Raw genomic sequence first — 19,764 nt, forward strand, 5'->3', positions numbered from 1 at the left:
GCTGAGGCAGGAGAATGGCCTAAACCCGGGAGGCGGAGCTTGCAGTGAGCTGAGATCCGGCCACTGCACTCCAGTCCGGGCGACAGAGCGAGACTCCGTCTCAAAAAAAAAAAAAAAAAAAAAAAAAGCACATGCCCAAGGCACGGGGGCGGGGGTACAGCCGAGGTGGGAGAAGGGGGTGGCAGGTGGGCAGGAGTTGAAGGGTGAAGGGTCCCCTTAGCCAAGGGACTGACTTTATGCTACAGGCACTGGGAAGCCACTGGCAGGTTTTGGATGTGACCGAACTGTTTTGGAGGGTGGCCAGGAGCATAGGTTCAACATAGTGAGGGCCTGAGTAAGGCAAGGCAGGGGATGGAAGACAGGGAGGGAGGTTCTTTTTTGTCTTGTTTTGTTTTTAATTATACTTTAAGCTCTAGGGTACATGTGCACAACATACAGGTTTGTTACATATGTATACATGTGCCATGTTGGTGTGCCGTACCCATTAACTTGTCATTTACATTAACTATCTCCTAATGCTATCCCTACCCATTCCCCCTACCCCATGACAGGCAGCGGTGTGTGATGTTCCCCTTCCTGTGTCCAAGTGTTCTCATGGTTCAATTCCCACCTATGAGTGAGAACACGCGGTGTTTGGTTTTTTTGTCCTTGCGATAGTTTGCTAAGAATGATGCACACGTATGTTTACTAGGGAGAAGGTTCTAGAAACATCTGGGGGTCTTAAGCAATGAATCATAGAGGGGAGGGGAGGAAGGAGCCAGGGCGACCTTGAACAAGACAGGAAGAACAGGAGGAGGAGCTGGACTTCCGTGTTTCGGTGGCAGGAGCTGGGTAGGGGCAAAGACAAGTTCAGCATCTGACCTCTCCCAGGTAAGCCCATGAGTGCTTTTCTTTCATTATCAAACCCCATTCTGGCCTAAGCTTTGTGTGCTTACTATCCTAAAAAATGTTTCTTGCAGTGGGAAGTCCACATCTCAGGAATTCTGTTAATTCTTAAATCTCTCTCAAACACGTACAACGTGGAAACCTCCCTACATTAGACACCTTCACCTTCACGACATAAGGGGGCAGGGACTACTCACCTCTTTTCGTGTCAACAGCAGTGACAGCCTGAATTAGGAGAGGCGCGTTGGACTCCGAGTACTCTACAAAGACGAGCAGCAGCTTCAGGGCTGTCTTCACCACCAGGCGGAACTGGCAGAAGAGATAAAACCATCACATCGCTGCCAACAAGGCCCTGTGCACCTGAGAGCATCTTCCTAACTGCAGCTGGCACCCAGCATTTCCTAGATGAGATGCTCTCAGTGATTAAATGGATTGCTTCACAGATCCTCACAGTCCCTCATTAGAGGCCTCAGAAGGCAGGTGTTAGTACTATCCCCATTGTGCAGATCAGGAAACTGAGGTACAAAGTTCCCTGTATGCAGTCACGCAGTAAAAAAAAAAACAGAACCAGGATGTGAATCCAGGACGCATAGCTCCAGAACTCACACCTGGCAACTCTCAAAACACGAGCATTTGCTGAATCAATTATATCTTCATTTTACCCCAACTATATAACATCGTAAGGTAGGCATAAGCACAGTTCTTATTTTTCCAGTTGAAGAAGCAGAAATAGCAGGTTAAACAATTCATCCAAAGTCACGACAGCCAGCTTAGGTGGAAGGGAACCGGAACCAAGTCCCCCATTCTTAAAGCCAAGCAGAGAAGGCCGCCTGGAGCCGGAGAACCCCTGCTCCCTGGATCCAGGGCTCAGCATTTGCCAGGAGCCGCATGAAGCCCAGAGGCCTTCCCTCACACAGGCAGAAGCCCCTCCCTCAGTATGCGCCCTCAGGGAGGTCACAGGTTATTCACCTACAGAAAACCCCAAACCTCCCAACTGAAGCGGCCACAGATTCCTAATCCCAGCTTTACCAGCCCCGGGGCTGCGGCAGCCTTGGGGTCTCTGGGTCAGCCTCTGGGGCCCCTTAGGTGCTGGTGCAGAGACTTGCCCACAGTCTTGCCCTTGACTCCACTTCCTTCCAAAAGCCTCCTCCTAAAGGAACTTGCACACCAACTACCTCCTCCAAATGGGTTCAAACTGTGCAGCTGAGAAACAGCAAGGTTGCCTTGGGCTGTACATTCCACCCCAAGCTGCTGGCTTGTTAGCGGCCCCATCCCGCTATGGGCAAAATGCACTTTCAAGGGTAGAGGGAGCTTATTTGCACTGTGGCTGCAGGACCTGGAACTGCACTTGATGCAGAGAGAGCTGGAAGGTGTTTGCTGACTGAATAAATCAGTCAGTGTCCAGATCAATCAATCCATGACCTCTCGCCCACCCCTTGAGCCTGTATCACTGGTTGTGGCAAATCAGCTCCAGCTTCTTCCTGTGTTCTGTAGCCCAAGGAAGATTCTGTGCCTCTTGGACGCATCTGCCCACATTACAGTGTTAGGGGACATGGGTAGAATTTATAGGTAAATTTGGGGGAGCCCAAAGAGGGAACTGCGTTGTGCAGTCCACAGGGAATAGCTTAAAAACACCACTCACCCCAAGTCATTCATCCATATTCATGCAACCCTTTTACCCCCTTGCTTCCCTCTCCTCTGCTGTCATACCTACCAAGCACACCATTTGTCTTTTCCTCAATTCCACATCTCTCTCCAGCCAGTGCCCAGGTGCACAGCTCCCCTTTATAAGGAAACTTCTTCAAAGAGGTGCTACAGCCCCTGGCTCCACCTCCTAACTTCCCTCTGACTCTTCACCTCAATTTGATAGGACTTCCATCACCACCTTGACAGATTACTTGTCAAGGTCACCAGTGGCCTCCACGGTATCAAATCCAGTGGTTACTTCTCTGCCCATTTTTACTCAACTCTCAGCACCATGTGACAACTAACTGGTCTCTCCAGAAACAACTTCCTCTCCCTCTGGGCAACCAAAGTCTCCTGAGTGGCTCCTTTTTCATTGGTTCCGTTTGGGTGCTCAGTCTCTCAGTGTGGGAAGACCTCTGAGTTCACTCTTCTTTACTCTCCTTCTCTTTCCACACTCTCTCTAGGTGAGTTCACCCAGTGCCCTGGTTTGAAAGTCCATCTAAGAATAAAAAAGGATGAGTTTGCGTCCTTTGTAGGGACATGGATGCAGCTGGAAACCATCATTCTTAGCAAACTATCACAAGAAGAGAAAACCAAACACCGCATGTTCTCACTCATAGGTGGGAACTGAACAATGAGATCACTTGGACTCGGGAAGGGGAACATCACACACTGGGGCCTATCATGGGGAGGGGGGAGGGGGGAGGGATTGCATTGGGGAGTTATACCTGATATAAATGATGAATTGATGGGTGCTGACGAGTTGATGGGTGCAGCACACCAACATGGCACATGTATACATATGTAACAAACCTGCACGTTATGCACATGTACCCTAGAACTTAAAGTATAATAAAAAAATAAAAATAAAAATAAATTTAAAAAAAAAAGAAAGTCCATCTAAGATCAGATGCTAAATATTGCATTCCAGCCCTGACCAAACACCTGAGCAGGCATCATATAATCTCCTGACATTTCCACTCAGATGCTAACAGATTCACTGTGGCCAAAACAGAACTCTCAGTTTTCATTCATGCTTACCCCCTTCCACCTACCACTCCTAGCCTGCTCCCTCCAAAGCCCCCACCTCAGGACAAGGCCCCACCACCTTGAGCACAGGGAGGGGTTCACCTGTACTTCCCTCACCCCATCTCCACAGCAAATCCACCCCCAGTGCTGCAAGAGCTCCCTTCAAACTCTATCCCAAACTTGCCCCTTTACATTCTCTTTGTCTATCACCCTGGACCACCACAATAGCCTAAGTGGCCTTGTCCTTCTGAAGGCCATTCTCCAAACTGCAGCCAGAGTGACCACTGCACCCTCCTTCTCTCAAGCCTCAATCACTCCCCATCATGCCCAGGGTGCTGCCTGTCCCGGCAGGCTTTCTGTGCTGGCCTCCGCCAAGCCCTCTGATCTCCTTTCTTGACACCCCCTCTCCGGCCCAGTGCGCTTCACATGCTAAGCTCTATAGTTGTGTGAGTGTTTTTCACACAGCAAAGTTCATCTATGATTCAGGGTCTTCTCATTGGTTATTCCTTCTACCTGAAAGCCACCTGGAACCAGTCATCACAGGACTGACCTCATCCTTCAGGTCAGAGAAATTCTCATTATAGAAAATGCCTTCCTGACTCCTTTACCTAAAGGAGCCCCTTGGTCACCATCACATTTCCCTGTTCCATTTTTATTTATTTATTCTGAGATGGAGTCTCGCTCTGTTGCCCAGGCTAGAGTGAAGTGGTGCAATCTTGGTTCACTGCAACCTTCACCTCCCAGGTTCAAGTGATTCTCCTGCCTCAGCCTCCTGAGTAGCTGGGACTACAGGTGCATACCACCATGCATGGCTGAGTTTTGTATTTTAAGTAGAGAAGGTGTTTCATCATGTTGGCCAGGCTGGTCCTGAACTCCTGACTTCAGGTGATCTGCCTGCCTCGGCCTCTCAAAGTGCTGGGATTAGAGGCATGAGCCATCGTGCCCAGCCACCTCGTTTCATTCTTTTGAGACAGGGTCTCTCATTCTGTCAGCCAAGCTGGAATGTGGTAGTGCAATCACAGCTCACTGCAGCCTCAAACTCCTGGGCTGAAGTCATCCTCCCACCTCAGCCTCTCGAGTAACTGGGACTATAGGTGCGTGACACCGCACCTGGCTAATTTTCTTTAACATTTTGTGTAAAGATAGTGTCTCTCTATGTTGCCCAGGCTGGTCTTAAACTCCTGGAATCCAGCAAACCTCCCACCTCAGCCTCCCAAAGTGCTAGGATTTCAGGCATGAGCCACTACGCTTGGTCTTTTTTATCCACATCCTTTATCATGACCTGAAATTGCCAAAGACACTTGTTCACCTATTATGCCTCTGTTACCCCTAAGAACGTAAGCTTCACAGCAGCAGAGAGGCTTTATCTGCCCCATGAGAAGGTGTTCAGTCAGCATATGTGTGAAGGGTAGGCCAGCCTGTCCCCCAGTCCATCCCCCTATGCTGTGTGGAGTGAGCCCTCCCAGCCCCCAGCCTCCCCTTCTCACCTTGTAGTAGCCCCCAGCAAAGCCAAGCCCCCCCACCCCAACCGTTGCACTGAGGGCAAGCCATGCCCTGGGCTGTTATTCTCAAAGTAACCTCCTCCCCACACAGGGAGCTGAGTACTTTAGAGTGCTGGGAACTCTTCAGAGAGTGTCTGCCCTCATAACTTGAGGCCCACAATTGCTCCCCTGCTTCTATTCTGTAGGAAGAGACTACATTCCAGTGTATTTTTCTCACCTACACGGTTGGAGGTTGAAGGGGAAGGTATGGCATAATGAGTTGCGCTTTGTACGTTTGGGGCTGAAGAAATTTCTTCAAGTAAATAAAAAGACCTAGCAAGTTCAGGCTTGGCAACTTCCTCAGTGGGTGGACTATTATTATGTGGTTTAAGCCTCTAAATGCCTTCCCAGGAAAGAACCTGGCTTCTGCCCAACCCACTCCCCCCATTAGCTGGTCTCAGCAGGGCCCCTTAGCCCACCTCACAGAGGCTCCCTCTGAGTATCTCTGTGGTCAAGGGGCCTTGACCGATACGGTCTCAGGCACCCAGAATCCCTAAGCCATTCTCCTCTATGTGGCTCTCTAATTGAGAAACCACTGTTTTCTAGCAAAGCCTCCTTTTTCTATTGGTCTCAGCATGCCTATTCCTGTCTTTCTCTCCTCTGTGATACAGGCTCTGTTTGGAGCTCTTTTGGCACTCTAATTTGTTTTTTTAAAAAAATCCCCAAACATCTTCTGATTCATAACTTTGGGTTTCTATGAATTTGGCTTCTACTGAGTTTAAGTTTATTGTGGATGTACTTTTGGAAGCTTTACTATGTAAATTAAAAATAAGCATATTAGTTAAATCACGTTAGGAAAAAAAGAGCACTAGAACATTAATTTTGTAGAAATGCATGGTACTAATTGCAAGCACGTACTAACTTATTGTCAAAATATGTCCTGCAGGATCCTCCACAGAAATACCTTACTAGTATTACTGCATTGACTTGAAAGTAAAAAAGGTACATTCTATCAAAAGAACTCTATGAGCCAACCTCATTTATCCAGAAATCATTTAATCTGATGCCCTCATGTATCTGGAATGCAGTCAAAACCCTTGACAGCTTGGAACAACCACAGTGGAGGCCACACACCATCTCCTTCAAGTCCAAAGACACTGCTCACCCCATAGCTCTTAAAAATCCACCCCTGGTGCCCCTTGAACTTATGTTAGACACATTTTATGATAAGTGGAGTGGATATTAGGATTCACAGCCCACATCTGCTGAGAAGAGGCAAATCAGAGAGGACAATGGCAGAGAAGGAGAGGCAGGCCCAGTGTGGCAGCAAGAGAGAGTGTCACAAACTAGGAGAGTGGATTAAGTTGCAAGGATGCCAGAGCACACACCACAGTGTGGCCTAGACATGTCAGTAAAGCGTCACTCCAATCTGAACTGTCTGATTTTCATCTCTGCCTGGCATGCCTTCACGTGGTAATGAAGAGTTTCACTACGTCTTATAGGCTCAAGCACCTGCCCATTTGTCCAGCACCGAGAGAAATCAATCAGAATTGATTCTCAATCTTATGGAGCATCCAAGGCCATGGAAGATACAGCAGTCACAAAGCAGTTACACAGGATTATAGGGCAATAAGCAGGCAGTGTCAGCATCAGTGGTCTCAAGACAACCAAGCTGGCAGGGAGGGAGTAGTTTCCTTGCCTCTGGAGGCTCTGCACGGCCACTTACTAAGGCCTTTGCAGAAGGAATTCAGAGCCTGCAGTGGGTGGACTGGCTGACCCCACGGGTAAGGTCCCTCCAAATCCAAGATTCTCTGCTTCTACTTTCAACAACATCTTGAGTACTGGGTTGCTGAGGACAGATGAAAACAGCCAGTTTTCTCAGAGGACAGCTCCGGCATTGTAGATGACAGCAAGGCCCAGAACTGGATCCAGCCAGCCCTTTCCAGCTTCCATGGAGCTAAAGAACCATGTGATGGCTTTTGGGCTCCTGTTCACACAAACAACCCCACTTTCTTTGGGCTGGAGAAACACACCAGAGCTCTAGATCCAGGCTTTGGGCTTTCGGTTCCCTACATTTTCTTTAATTACAATCTAGGAAATACTAGTATTCCGTTTTTAGTTGTCTGTTATAATAAAGACTATGTTTATGTTGTTCTAAAGCACGCAGCTAAATCACAGTATATAACAGAAATCTGAAATAATCCCCTTGCATAAGGGGGGTGCAAAAGCAGGAACATACAGATGGCTGTGAATTACTGCACATTTCATAATGATTTAGCACATTTTTGGTGCTACTGAGCTGAGCTTTACTTTCTGTTGCAGCTATCATTTTGCACTCTCAAAATCAAGGCTAAAAGTCTTCAGAGGACCAGAGATTCCTCTTGAACCAAGGAAGTGACATTTTCAAGTCAAGCCTCAGTCCAGGGACTGAACCTCCATATTCCATAAATAACTCAGGGCTCAATGTCAGCTCCACGACAGGGAGGCTGGGTTGGAGGTAAGGGTAGCAGGATGGTGTCAATGAAGAGCCTTGTTGCTGTTGTTTTATTTTCCAGGTCAACCCACAGGAAGAGTGTGGAGTTGCCTGTACAGAACCTATGTATCTAGATTTCAGATAAAACGTAATCACCAAATATGTGGGAGGGTAATAAAAAACAGTTTCTTAATACTTTTACACATAAAAACAAACTGGAAGTCCCTTCATCTTTTATTGCACTTACAGAAATGCAAGAACTATACTTAGCAGGTCAAATATGCTGCTCGTTAAGCAAAAATAAAAGAATTCCAAAAAATCTTCAAATTCCTAATTTTTCTTCTAAAAATTCAACAGCCATAAAAAGAAAACAATTTCCAAACCTCAAGATTGAAATTACAAAGGGGGTTGGAAAACCATGCTTCACTTTATTTGTTTCATTTTCCACTAAAACATCATAAATATATGCTATATAAATGGATGCTGGTTATTAAAACTGAATTCGAAAGTGGTAAGATAACTTGATCTATAAAGCTTTATCACATTGTTTACAAGCTCACTAGCACTTTAGAATATACTAGTATTATTATAAAGAAAAAAAGATCTCAAGTGACTTAGGACACAAACTCTTTATTTAAACATTGTATCCCAATGCCATATACTTAAGCTCAGAATTTCTGAGCAAGCAGCTCAGAGTGCGCCCTAAAGTCTTCCTAACTGGTTATCAAACAATCCAACAGACATCCCAGACTCCAAATCTCTCCCTTCCCGACCTCTAACAGGTTATCTGCAACATGAAGTGGGTATTACCAGAAATAAAGAATAGGCGCAAACATATTAACTAAGTACAGAACTCTGGGTCTTGGTTTGCAGGTGTCCTTCAAGGGACAGTGTGGAGACCAGGGCTGGCACATCTACCAGAACAGGAAGTCATGTGCACCAAACCCACATGGTCCAGCCTCAGGGCCTGATGGCCAACCTGCTTATGACACAATGCAATTTGCAGAAGGTATATTAGCCAAGTATAAGGCTGGGTAGCCCTTAGGATTTTACTAGTGAACAGGAAATCTTACAGAATGTAAAATAAAGCAGACAACACAAAATAATTGAAAATAACGATAAATAGTACTACAAATTAGCATTTTATCTCTCTCTCTCCCTTTTTTCTTTTTCTTTTCCAGTGCCAGGCTAGAGTGCAATGGCACCATCTCGTCTCGCTGCAACCTCCACCTCCCAGGTTCAAGCAATTCTCCTGTCTCAGTCTCTGGAGTAGCTAGGATTACAGGCATGCACCACCAAGCCCAGCTAATTTTGTATTTTTAGTATCTAAAATAACGTTTATTTAAATAACTATTTTAAAATAATCTAAAATAATCGTCTAATATGTTGGTCAGGCTGGTCTTGAACTCCCAACCTCAGGTGATCCACCCTCCTCGGCCTCCCAAAGTGCTGGTATTACAGGCGTGAGCCACCGCACCTGGCTGGCATTTTCTCTATTGAGATAAAATTCTGGGGCTTAGATGAAGGTTTTATTACCGCAGAAAAGGCCTATATGACCAAGTGAATTTCTATCCTACCTTAACTCTGCTTATCTTTGGGAAATAGAATGCCTGAGGTCAGAAGTTTCCCCTCCCGACTAAACAGGGTCCAACTGCTGGGATCCAGGGTGGCCTCTCACTTGGCCTCTGAGAGTTTCTAACTTCATTATCATCTAATCCTCATGCAAAAAGATACTTCCACCAGCACCCTGACCGTTCATAATCACCATGACAACAATCAGAAGAAACCATAAAAGGACAAAAAGAAAAGTTGCATTCCAGTTTCAGAAGTTCCGCCCCCCCCATCATTTCCAGAAAAGACATGACTATTCCTTCCCTTGCTTTTAATGCCCCAACCCCTTCAATAAAGATGCCCTGTATCTGTGACTTCCCTTGAACTGAGGAACTGATTTGTGAACCATGCTTCCACTTCTCAATTCCATGGCCATCGAATAAAGCCTGCACTGCTTGGTGCTCACGTTTGGTTTCGTGTATTCGCTTCACAGCACAATCAGGGAAACATCCCCTTTTGCGGGGACTGGCTTTGTCAGTAAGAACTTCTTTAAGGAACCATTAATAAAAGTGGACAAGAATCAGAAAACATCCACTTGGTTAACTTTCCCTTAAGACATTCAAGGTAATTATGAATAACTGACAAAAAGTAACATGCAGCTGGGCATGGTGGCTCATGCCTGTATCCCAGCACTTTGGGAGGCCGAGGTGGGCAGATCACGAAGTCAGGAGTTCGAGACCAGCCTGACCAACATGATGAAACCCTGTCTCTACTAAAAATACAAAAACTAGCTGGGCGTGGTGGCACACACCTGTAATCCCAGCTATTCAGGTGGCTGAGGCAGGAGAATCGCTTGAACCCAGGAGGTGAGGTTGCAGTGAGCCAAGATGGTGCCACCACACTCCAGCCTGGGCGAGAGAGTGAGACTCTGTCTTAAAAAAAAACAAAACCAAAAAAACAACAACAAAAAAAAACAAAATGCACATCTTTTATTGTTTACTTAGGAATACCAAAATACCTGCACTAAGATATTGCCCAAAGGAGCACCTTGATACGCAAAATGAAATTCTTGGTTGAGGGAAATCAACAAGATTGGGTACTTTCCAGTTGGCAGCATTCCCATTTTCAAATGCAAAACTTCACATTCTAAGGAGGCTATGTAACTTGTCTCATAGCTCATTTCTGGAAGAAGTTAAAGAAAAACCCAGGTCAATCTGATTCTTTCCACTATACTATGGAGGTTTCCATCTTTCACTGTGGTGCAAAAACTTAAGCCTTGGGGAAAATGTGACTAATATTATCTTCTGAGTAACAATAAAGGTTAAAGAACTCTCTTAAGTAAATAACGAGTCCTGGAAACATGACAATGAACAGCTAAATCCCAGGTCTGGCAAACGTGCTGTTAGAAGATTGTGGCAGGCAGCTCACATCTCTTTGGAGTAGGGGGAGAAGGGCTGGCAGACGGGGGCTGGAGTGGAGAGTGGCAGAACCCTGCAGGCCCAGAAGTCTATGCTGCTTCTGGTTCTCTTGCCCATCCAACTCTCCTAGAAAAGGGTAGAACATCTCTCTGGGAGGAACAGCATGCTGCCTACTTTGGTGTTTTTGCATTTCCCTAAATGTTCTTGCAGATTGGAGCCACCCACTTCTACTCTTCCTCCAACTGCTAAAACTCAGCTGGTTGCCCTGGGCTACAGGGACAGAAGAGTCAAAGGTGTACCCTTAGTTTCTGCTTCTTGCGTTCATAAGGATAACGTCCTTGTAAGTTAAAATTCGGGTTTATCAGCAAGCCTCTTAAGAATTGAGGAACCACAGTCAGCTCCCTGAAGACGATCATCTCAGAGTGAATGGAAGAAACTGCTGTTTAGCCCTGTGTCTGGAGACCCGTCTGGACAGTGGGGCCTCTTCAGCCTGCTGCCCTCTTTGAGGCCTGGCCTGAATCACTTCTCTCTCACTCTGAGATCTTCCTAAAACAATAACTAGTGAAACTTGCTTTTTCCCTTTTTTCTCCTATTGAGATTATTCTCACATGGGGGCCTCTAATATATCAAATCAGTGAGAATGAGTGTTCTGGGTATGCACAGCCAAGTGGCCAGCAGAAGAGCAACAGCCCTAAGGGAGAAGCTGGGACTTTATACCCACAATGACTCCAACACAAATATTACATGACTGTGCCATTAAAACCCACAGAATTTTAGAAATCTCATCTAATATAATGTTGATAAACATGCAAAAATTCAAACACAACCTCATTCACTAAACTATTCTTATGCCATTAGAAACAAAGCTCTTTAAATACAGCATAGCATTGGAAACAATTCAATTAACAAGATGAGAAAAGTCAAAGGAATAATAGTACATTCATATGACTGTATATTATGTAGGCATTAAACACTGCAGTTTAAAAATGTTGTAGTAACACAGGAAATGCTTAAAATATACTTAGAGTTAACTTTGTAAGAAAAATTCAAAGAAAAATCAGAAGAAAAGGTACCAAAAAATGATGATCTTTATGTGGTAGTGTTTCCAGGTAATTTTTATTTTACATTTTTTGTATTTCCAAAGTTTTATACAAAGAGAATACGTTACTTTTATAATCACAAAAAATTCAGTAAATGTTTTAAAAAGTTATTTTTTACTACCAAGATTTCCATACTACACCAGTAAACTTTAGCTATTTTAGTTTTTTGAGATGGGGTCTATGTGTTATTCAAGCTGATCATGAACTGGGATCCAGGGATCTTCCTGTCTCAGCCTCCTCATAGCCGGGACTACAGGCCAACGTGCCCACTTGCCATATTTTTTCTTTAATCTGTTATCTTTAACTGCATTATTAAAAGAATTAGTCTTAATCAAATTTTTATTAATAAAACATATTTCAATTCAATTAATGTGGGAATTATAAACACAATATCCAATATTAAGGATGGATTTAAGACAATAGTACAATTCAAGGAACTAACTATAATGTTCTAGTAACTCCCTTTACCTGGACCATATAGAATTTTCTGGCTGAGTATATCTCATGCTATTGCAGTGTATTTACAGTGTTTTTATAATATTAACAATTGGACTTCTGGCTTCCAGCTGGAAAGATGTCGAGTGTCACTCCCAACCTAATAATAAGAGAGAGACAAACAATCTTTCACACCATAACTTTTCTTGAGCCCATCATATAGCTGGGGTTGCAGGAAAACCAAGTAGCCTGAAATCTAGGGGGGGAGTGTGTTCTCTCCACCCAGAAAGGGTGAGAGGCCAGCAATGGACTATCTGAGGCAGGGTAGGGGAGGAAAATGAAGCCATTTATACAAAGCAGTAGGAAAAACTCAGGCCAGGCACTGTGGCTCATGCCTGTATTCTCAGCACTTTGGGAAGCCAAGGTGGGAGAATCACTTAAGCTCAAGAGTTTGAGACCAGACTGGGCAACATGGTGAAACCCCATCTCCATCCAAAACACAGAAAATTAGCTGGGTGTGGTGGTGTGTGCCCTGTAGTCCCAGCTACTCAGGAGGCTGAGGTGGGAGGATTGCTTGAGCCTGGGCTGTTGAGGCTGCAGTGAGCCGAGACTGTGCCACCGTACTCCAGAATGGGTGACAGAGTGAGATCCCATCTCAAAAAATAATAATAATTAAAACAATATAACCTCAGATAACAGTTTTAGCAAATCGTCAAATGTAACTGTGGGCTACCATGAGAGCATAAACCCCTTCGAACTGCAGACACGAAGGGACTTGGCACCCACCAGTAGGCTGCTCTCCATGGCACTCACAAAGAAGCGGGGGGCAGGGTGGGGACCAAGAAACTTTCCCAATAGTGCAGGCCTGGCGGTGCACAGTCACACAGCAGGCAGAACAGCAGCAACCCTAAAGGAGGAAGGGAGCAGCCAGCACTGTGAAAAGATGGGAAACCCCAGCCAGAGCCTTCTCCCCATTGAGACAAAAGCCTTAAGCCACAGGGAAGGTCGACAAGGTGGTGGAGGAGAAGGGAAAAGAATAAAACCCTGTACTCTGGAGGGCAGGGATGGGAAACCATACCGGGCATCTCCTGTTGCTTAGTGTTTCACATCTTCTTCACTTTTATAACTCCCATTTTAAAGATGAAAAAGCAACCCACCCCAAGGATGGTGCAGGCGTGTGTGACTCCAGAGATCTGGCGCTGACTGTCAGATGCAGCATATCTTGATTCCAGGAAGGCCTTGTGAACCCAGTGAAGAAACACAGCTGGATGGTCAGAGTTCAGCAGCTTCCCACTAATTGCACAATGACCCTAAAATGCTCTGACTGATCAGTGTCAACCTGCAGGCTGCACTGGTTCATGCATTCCTTGTCTCTGTCCCACTACATTTTCATCAATGGCATGGAAGATCTGCTTATTCATTTTTTGTTAAATAAAATTAGCACTAACAGTTAATAAGAGAAAGAGGCAAAACAGAATTCTTAATTATCTTGAGGCTGGAACTCTGGCCTACAATCAATGGGGGAAAAATGCAAGCCCTGCATTTAAATGTGAATCAATCAATCACAGACATGCAGAATGGAAGAAACTGGCAGATAAAAATGTGTGACAAAAATCCGGAAGGCTTAGTGGATTGCCAGTTCAAACTTGAGGCAACACCCAGGGCTGCTGCTAAAAGGTGTAATAAATCAGAGGTGGGATTTGTGGAAGAATGATATCGTATCCCACCTACCATGTTACTATTCTTTGTACTACATGAACAGAAGAGTTGGTAACCAGTATGATGAGGAGCTGAAAATTATGTACCCAGCTACTATCTGTAGCAGCCATCAAGTTTAGCTTGGACAGGGTTCACATGGTGACTGCCTTTAAATACTCAATGAGCTTCCACAGCAAGTCAGAGTGTCTTGTTCAAGAAAGCAATGCACAAGCATTTGGTTAATGACAGGTAATGCATGTCCCAAAAAGGAAGGCTTTCCACCAATTCCAGCATGCAACAGTATCCCTGGGCAACCTAGGCAAATGATTTGATGGTCCCTCTGCCTCTAGCAATATCAGGAATGGGACTGAAGATGTCAGGAACACCTTTAACATGACATTGCCATTTGTTCAAGGCTAGGATTCCATTATTTACATTAAGCAACTTACAAAGGTCTTCAGTTCTCACCCCACATTTGGGTCATCTGAGCAGATCACACAACAGTGCCATGCCAGTGGCTCCAAGACCAGAGGGCTCACCACATCTCCTCTCCTCGTCCAACAGCCAGTATCTCCTGGGGCACATGGAGCACCAGGCTCTATGGCACTTAACTCTCTTTGGAAATATATCCTTCATCTCCAAACCAGTGTGTCCAACGTTTTCTTGCCAACAAACCCCAATGTCCAACTCTTCAACTGCCAGAGGCACTGCCGTATTTATAGCTGCAGAGTCAAACTGTGACCCCCACCTTTGGTTCCTTTTATTTTCTTATATCTAGAAATCTCCTCCTAGAAGGCTAGTCCTCAAAATGTCTCCATTTTTTCATTATTCTGTTTCTACTGCTACTCTCACCTCACAGCTGTGATACTGAGTTAACCCGTCCCACCCAGCTTTCCCATCCCTGTCAATTTCCCCTCCTCCACCACTTTCTACTCAACATTCTACACACCATGTTACTTCCCTTCATTTTGCAGTCCTAAAGAAACTTTCAGCAATGTCCCCAGTGTTGGGGGTGGGGTGGCGGGCAGGCACATAGGCTCTCTAATGTGTGACTGAACGAGAGAGAAAGAGAGAGCAAGCAAGCGAGTGTGCGTGCGTGTGTGTGTGTGTGTGTGTGTGTGTGTGTACATGCATGCAAGGAGGGCCTTGGCCAGGGCTCCTCCAGCTAGGGCTACACAGGAGTAGCGAGGCCTGCTCACCCTCACACAAGTAGAAGGAAGTCTGGAGACCTGCGATCAGCAATATGGGGCACAGATGGAAGGATGAGATTCAGTGGGGCTGGTGGGAATGTAGAGAGAGCAAGGCAAGCTAACCTGAAGAGCAATGCAGACAGGGAAGCTTCCAAGCCAGTACCCCGAGGCACCCCTAAGAGGCAGCAAGGAGGTGAGAGTTTGTCAGGCTCAGGGCCCTAAGGCCTTCCCTATGGGCCAAAAGAGGATCCATAGAGATAAAGAGACAGACTTTCCGTGCTGGGTGACAAAAGGGCCACGCTGTATATAGACTGAATCATCTTAACTCAATTAATTAGAATTCCAGATTTATGAAGAGAAAAAAATCCACATCCTGTGATAAGTCATGGGCCTGGCATCTGCCTCTTACCCCTGACTGGGGAGTTTAAAGATGGGCTCTTGTAAATAGAAAGAAACACTTTATTGAAAACACTTTTTTCTTTCTTTTAAAAAGTCATTATTTGGCTACGAATGCATCATTTTCTCCCCTGGCTATGAGTCTCAAATATCTGCAAATATGCATTGCATAATAAGCCTCTGGCAGGCTGCAAAATCACATCTTGTTGCCTTTCATGGAAGAAAAATGAAGAATTATGAAAACACAATGACAAGATTTTTCTACTCCAGTATTTCCTTTATCATCTCTGTGACTGTGTAAGGCAAAGGCAACTGGATGTCAAGGTAAACTTCCCAGGTTAAGATAAATCTGACTCTTGGTCAAAACAAAATGCTAGGGCCCCTGGCTTTCCTGATTTCTTAATTTGAATTGGGGAAAACCTATTGCAGCTGTATTGACCTAAATGTATGTTTAAGGAGGAGACTGAGGCTTCATTCTCAAAACCTAAGGGTCTTGGGTTGATGTATCTGTTGTTCTTTTCAATTTCTCACTATTCAGATGGGGATGAGGGAAGAGTGTCAGCAGACACTCTATTGGTTTTGTAAATAAGAAGTGATCTCATTAGAACCATGTAGACTGGAAATAAACTTGGCAGCTACTGCCTTTGTTAAGTTTCAGCAACTTGCCTAGAGCAGAGCACACCCTGCAGAGTGGCAGGAGACCTTCATGTGATATCACAGTTAGTGGGACAGGCTGTAGCATCACTGTTCCCCAGAATTCTCCTTTCCAACAACACAGTGAACTCCAAGATACAGGCTGACTCTTGGCTCCACTCTCTTGTCCTCATTGTGACCAGTACAGTGCAGAACATAGGAGCCAGCGACTATTATAGACCTTCCTTTGGGAAAATAAAAGATGGAGACAGAAATCCACACAGATCCAGTGCTGATGGCCCAAATGGCTGGGGAGGAGGCGAGTGTGCCACCTCAGACAGAGGCCCTGAGGAGGCGGCCCAGAGTCCTGAACCACCGCTGAGGAAACACACACCGAGTGCACAGTGTAGGAGGGGGAGGCTGGGAAAGCACAATTCCTAGAAATGTATTTTTGAAACTTTTTAATTGTATAATTTTTCCATGTTATTTACAAATGCAATAAAGATTTTCCTGTGTGTTCATTCCTTCCTGATTGCTTATTTTCCTTACAGAATGATTCCAAAGTAAAATTAATATGATGTTGTTGCAACACCAGAGACTCTGAGCCACGGCATGCATTTCTGTTATTTCTGGGTTTTTTTTCTCTGCTTTTCTTCTTCTTTTCCTCCTCTGTGGTCCTTCTCCTCCCTCTTTTCTATCTCTCTCTCTTCTTTTCTTTGCGCCTTTCCTCTCTTAGTCTATATGTGCTGCTATAAAAAGAAATACCTGAGACTGGGTAATTTCTGAAGAACAGAAACTTATTTCTCACAGTTCTGGAGGCTGGGAAGTCCCAGATCAAGGCACTGGCTGTGAGGGCCCAGTCTCTCTGCATCCAAGATGGTGCCTGTTGCAGTATCTTCTGGAGGGGAGGAAGATTGTGTTCTCACATGGCAGAGAATCAAAAGAGAAAAAATGCACTCCTTCCACAAATCCTTCTTATAATGGCATTAATCCATTCATGATGGCAGAGCCTTCATGACCTAAACACCTCTTAACACTGCTGCAGTGGGGATCACGTTTACAACACAAAAATTTAGGGGGCACATTCGGACCACAGCATTCTCTATGTCATCTCTCCCTGCTCACAGTGCTTCTTCCCCATACCCATCCCACCTTCCCTAACTTTGCCCTCACTCTATTCTCTGCCTGATGATGAGCTATTAGACTGTCAGTTTTTCTATTGTAAGCATGTTAGGTTTTGTTTCCTTTTAGAAATAGGGCAAGTTGTTGGTGTTTTATCATGGCCATCATAAAACCATAAAGATATCTTAATTCAGCTGTGTCATGTACAAAAAGTCATCTTTCTTGCAAAATCTCTTCCCGTCTCCCTAGCTTTTAGGTCCTCAAGACCATTTAGAGTGCCTTGGGGAGGGAGCAGGTTCCAAATGAACATGAAAGTCAGGGAGGGTTCCCAGCACAAGCAAGGAAAAAGGAGAAGAAACTGAAACAGGATATGAGATATAAATCTTCCCTTGGCCAGGCTGAAGCAACCTAGAAGGCCCAGCATTCCACTCAGCGTCCAAGGTCACCTATATCAGTTTCAAAATAGAGTCACTTCCATTTTCCATAGAAAATAAAGCCAAAACATTCTTTTAAAAGATTTTCAGTCTTCCTAGGGAAACCATAGCTGTATCTAATATGAAATGGGGAAAATTTTTCTCATCAATACGTACTAGAAAAAGGAAAACTGAGGGGAAGATGTGAAGGCCACCCACAAACGTGGGACCCCATGGGGATCTGCATGCCAACACCAGCCACAGAGAAAAGGCCCTTTCCACCACACAAGAACACAATCACCAGGATTTTGAGAAGTCTGAGAAGGAGATACAGCCTAAAACTAGAACCATGCTCCTCCCCAAATCAAACCAGGGCTGAGTGCTCCCAAAGGACAGTAGAATCCTTGGGAGGCAGGTGGGCAGGGCCAGGGGATGGGTTCTGCGGCAGAGCACAGCACTGTGCACAGCAGCCTGGAAAGGCTCACTCTAGTGGGGGTGGGCAGTGAACACAGGGATGGGGGACAGTCTGGGCAGACCACATGTGATATGGTTTGGTTCTCTGTACCCACCCAAATCTCACCTTGAATTGTAATAATTTCCACATGTTGCAGGAGGGACCCAGTGGGAGGTAAGTGAATCATGAGGGCATGTTTTTCCCATGCTGTTCTCAGGACAGTGAATAAGTCTCATGAGATCTGATGATTTTATAAAGGGCAGTTCCCCTGCACACACTCTCTTGCCTGCCACCATGTAAGATGTGCCTTTGCTCCTCCTCTGCCTTCCGCCACGATTGGGAGGCCTCCCCAGCCATGTGGAACTGTGAGTCCATTAAACCTCTTTCCTTTATAAATTACCCAGTCTCGAGTACGTCTTTATTAGCAGTGTGAGAACAGATTAATCCAATATGCCCTTCAGGGCCCCTACAAAGCTATGCTGATTCTGTGACCTGTTTAAGTCAGGTTTAAATTCTGTATCCAGGCCCTCAAGATCCCCCACTCCATCTGACCATGTTGCCCACTACAGCCACTCAGATCTCCACAACATGCTACCTGCATAGCACTTTAACCTTGGTACATGTGCACCTGCTCAGGACAGGGTCCCTTTTACTACTTCTCCCAAATCCCCCTGCAGTCAAGTCCCTAACACATGCTCCTCCACACGCCAGCAGAACCCAGAGAAGACCATGCCAGAGGCTTGCCCAGCATTTGGCACACCTGAAGTGATGGAGTAGATCTGCTTCCTTGGCAGGACTTTCAGAGACCTCAGGGACCTTGCAGCCAAGGCATGGCTGGTGGTGATGTGCCAAAATGCATGGGGAAACCAGCTACGCTTTCATAATCAAGCATTGTTTCCTCAACTACCAAATAGGAATTATATTACTTACCTGATAGTGGCCTCATGAGGATTAAATGAGATCATGCTTATAAAAAACCTAGGATGTTTTATGGGCCGGATGTGGTGGCTCATGCCTGTAACCCCAGCACTTTGAGAGGCCGAGGCAGGTGGATCATTTGAGGCCAGGAGTTCAAGACCAGACTGGCCAACATGGTGAAACTGTGTCTCTACTAAAATCACAAAAATGAGCCCAGGGTGGTGGGTCATGCCTTTAATCCCACCTACTTGGGAGACTGAGGCATGGGATTTGCTTGAACTCAGGAGGTGGAAGTTGCAGGGGGCCGAGATCATGCTACTACACTCCAGTCTGGCAACAGAGTAAGACTCTGTCTCAATAAATAAAAAATAAAATACCTAGTTTGGTGCCTGGCAAATCTGTAATAAACATTGGTTACTTTTTTAATTGATGTTAGAGCTGAAAGGTAATCCCAGATTCTTTCATCCATATAGGAATATGCATATACATGTGTACAACACAGCGATATATATGTACATATGAACATGAAATACAGGTGGTCCACAGATCTTACATCTATGGTATAACTTTTTTCTGGAGACAGTCTCAAAATACACTGCTTATTGTGTCAAAGATATGTCCAAATAATTTTTAAAATTTTTGAGTTCTTACATATTTAGGAGCATAGTTTTTCTCAGAATAATGTGGTTTTCTTTTTTTTTTTTTTTTTTGAGACAGAGTGTTGCTCCATCACCCAGGCTGGAGTGCAATGGCATGATCTCAGCTCACTGCAACCTCCTGCCTCAGCCTCCCGAGTAGCTGGGACTACAGGTGTGCACCACCATGCCCAGCTAATTTTTGTATTTTCAATAGAGACAGGGTTTCACCATGTTGTCTAGGCTG

The 19,764-nt window shown here is 45.2% G+C and overlaps 1 protein-coding gene across 3 annotated transcripts in view; it reads right to left on the minus strand.

Moving 5' to 3' along the window:
* FHOD3 (formin homology 2 domain containing 3) overlaps window positions 1-19,764 on the minus strand; it is a 482,714-nt gene that overhangs the window by 185,943 nt on the left and 277,007 nt on the right. For all 3 annotated transcript variants that reach the window (XM_023207642.2, XM_023207641.2, XM_023207640.2), the window contains exon 7: window positions 1,083-1,194. In XM_023207642.2, the coding sequence (XP_023063410.1) occupies window positions 1,083-1,194 (112 nt within the window). The remainder of the gene's footprint in view (window positions 1-1,082; window positions 1,195-19,764) is intronic.

Source organism: Piliocolobus tephrosceles, chromosome 18 (assembly GCF_002776525.5).
Source record: "Piliocolobus tephrosceles isolate RC106 chromosome 18, ASM277652v3, whole genome shotgun sequence".
Lineage (NCBI taxonomy): Eukaryota > Metazoa > Chordata > Mammalia > Primates > Cercopithecidae > Piliocolobus > Piliocolobus tephrosceles.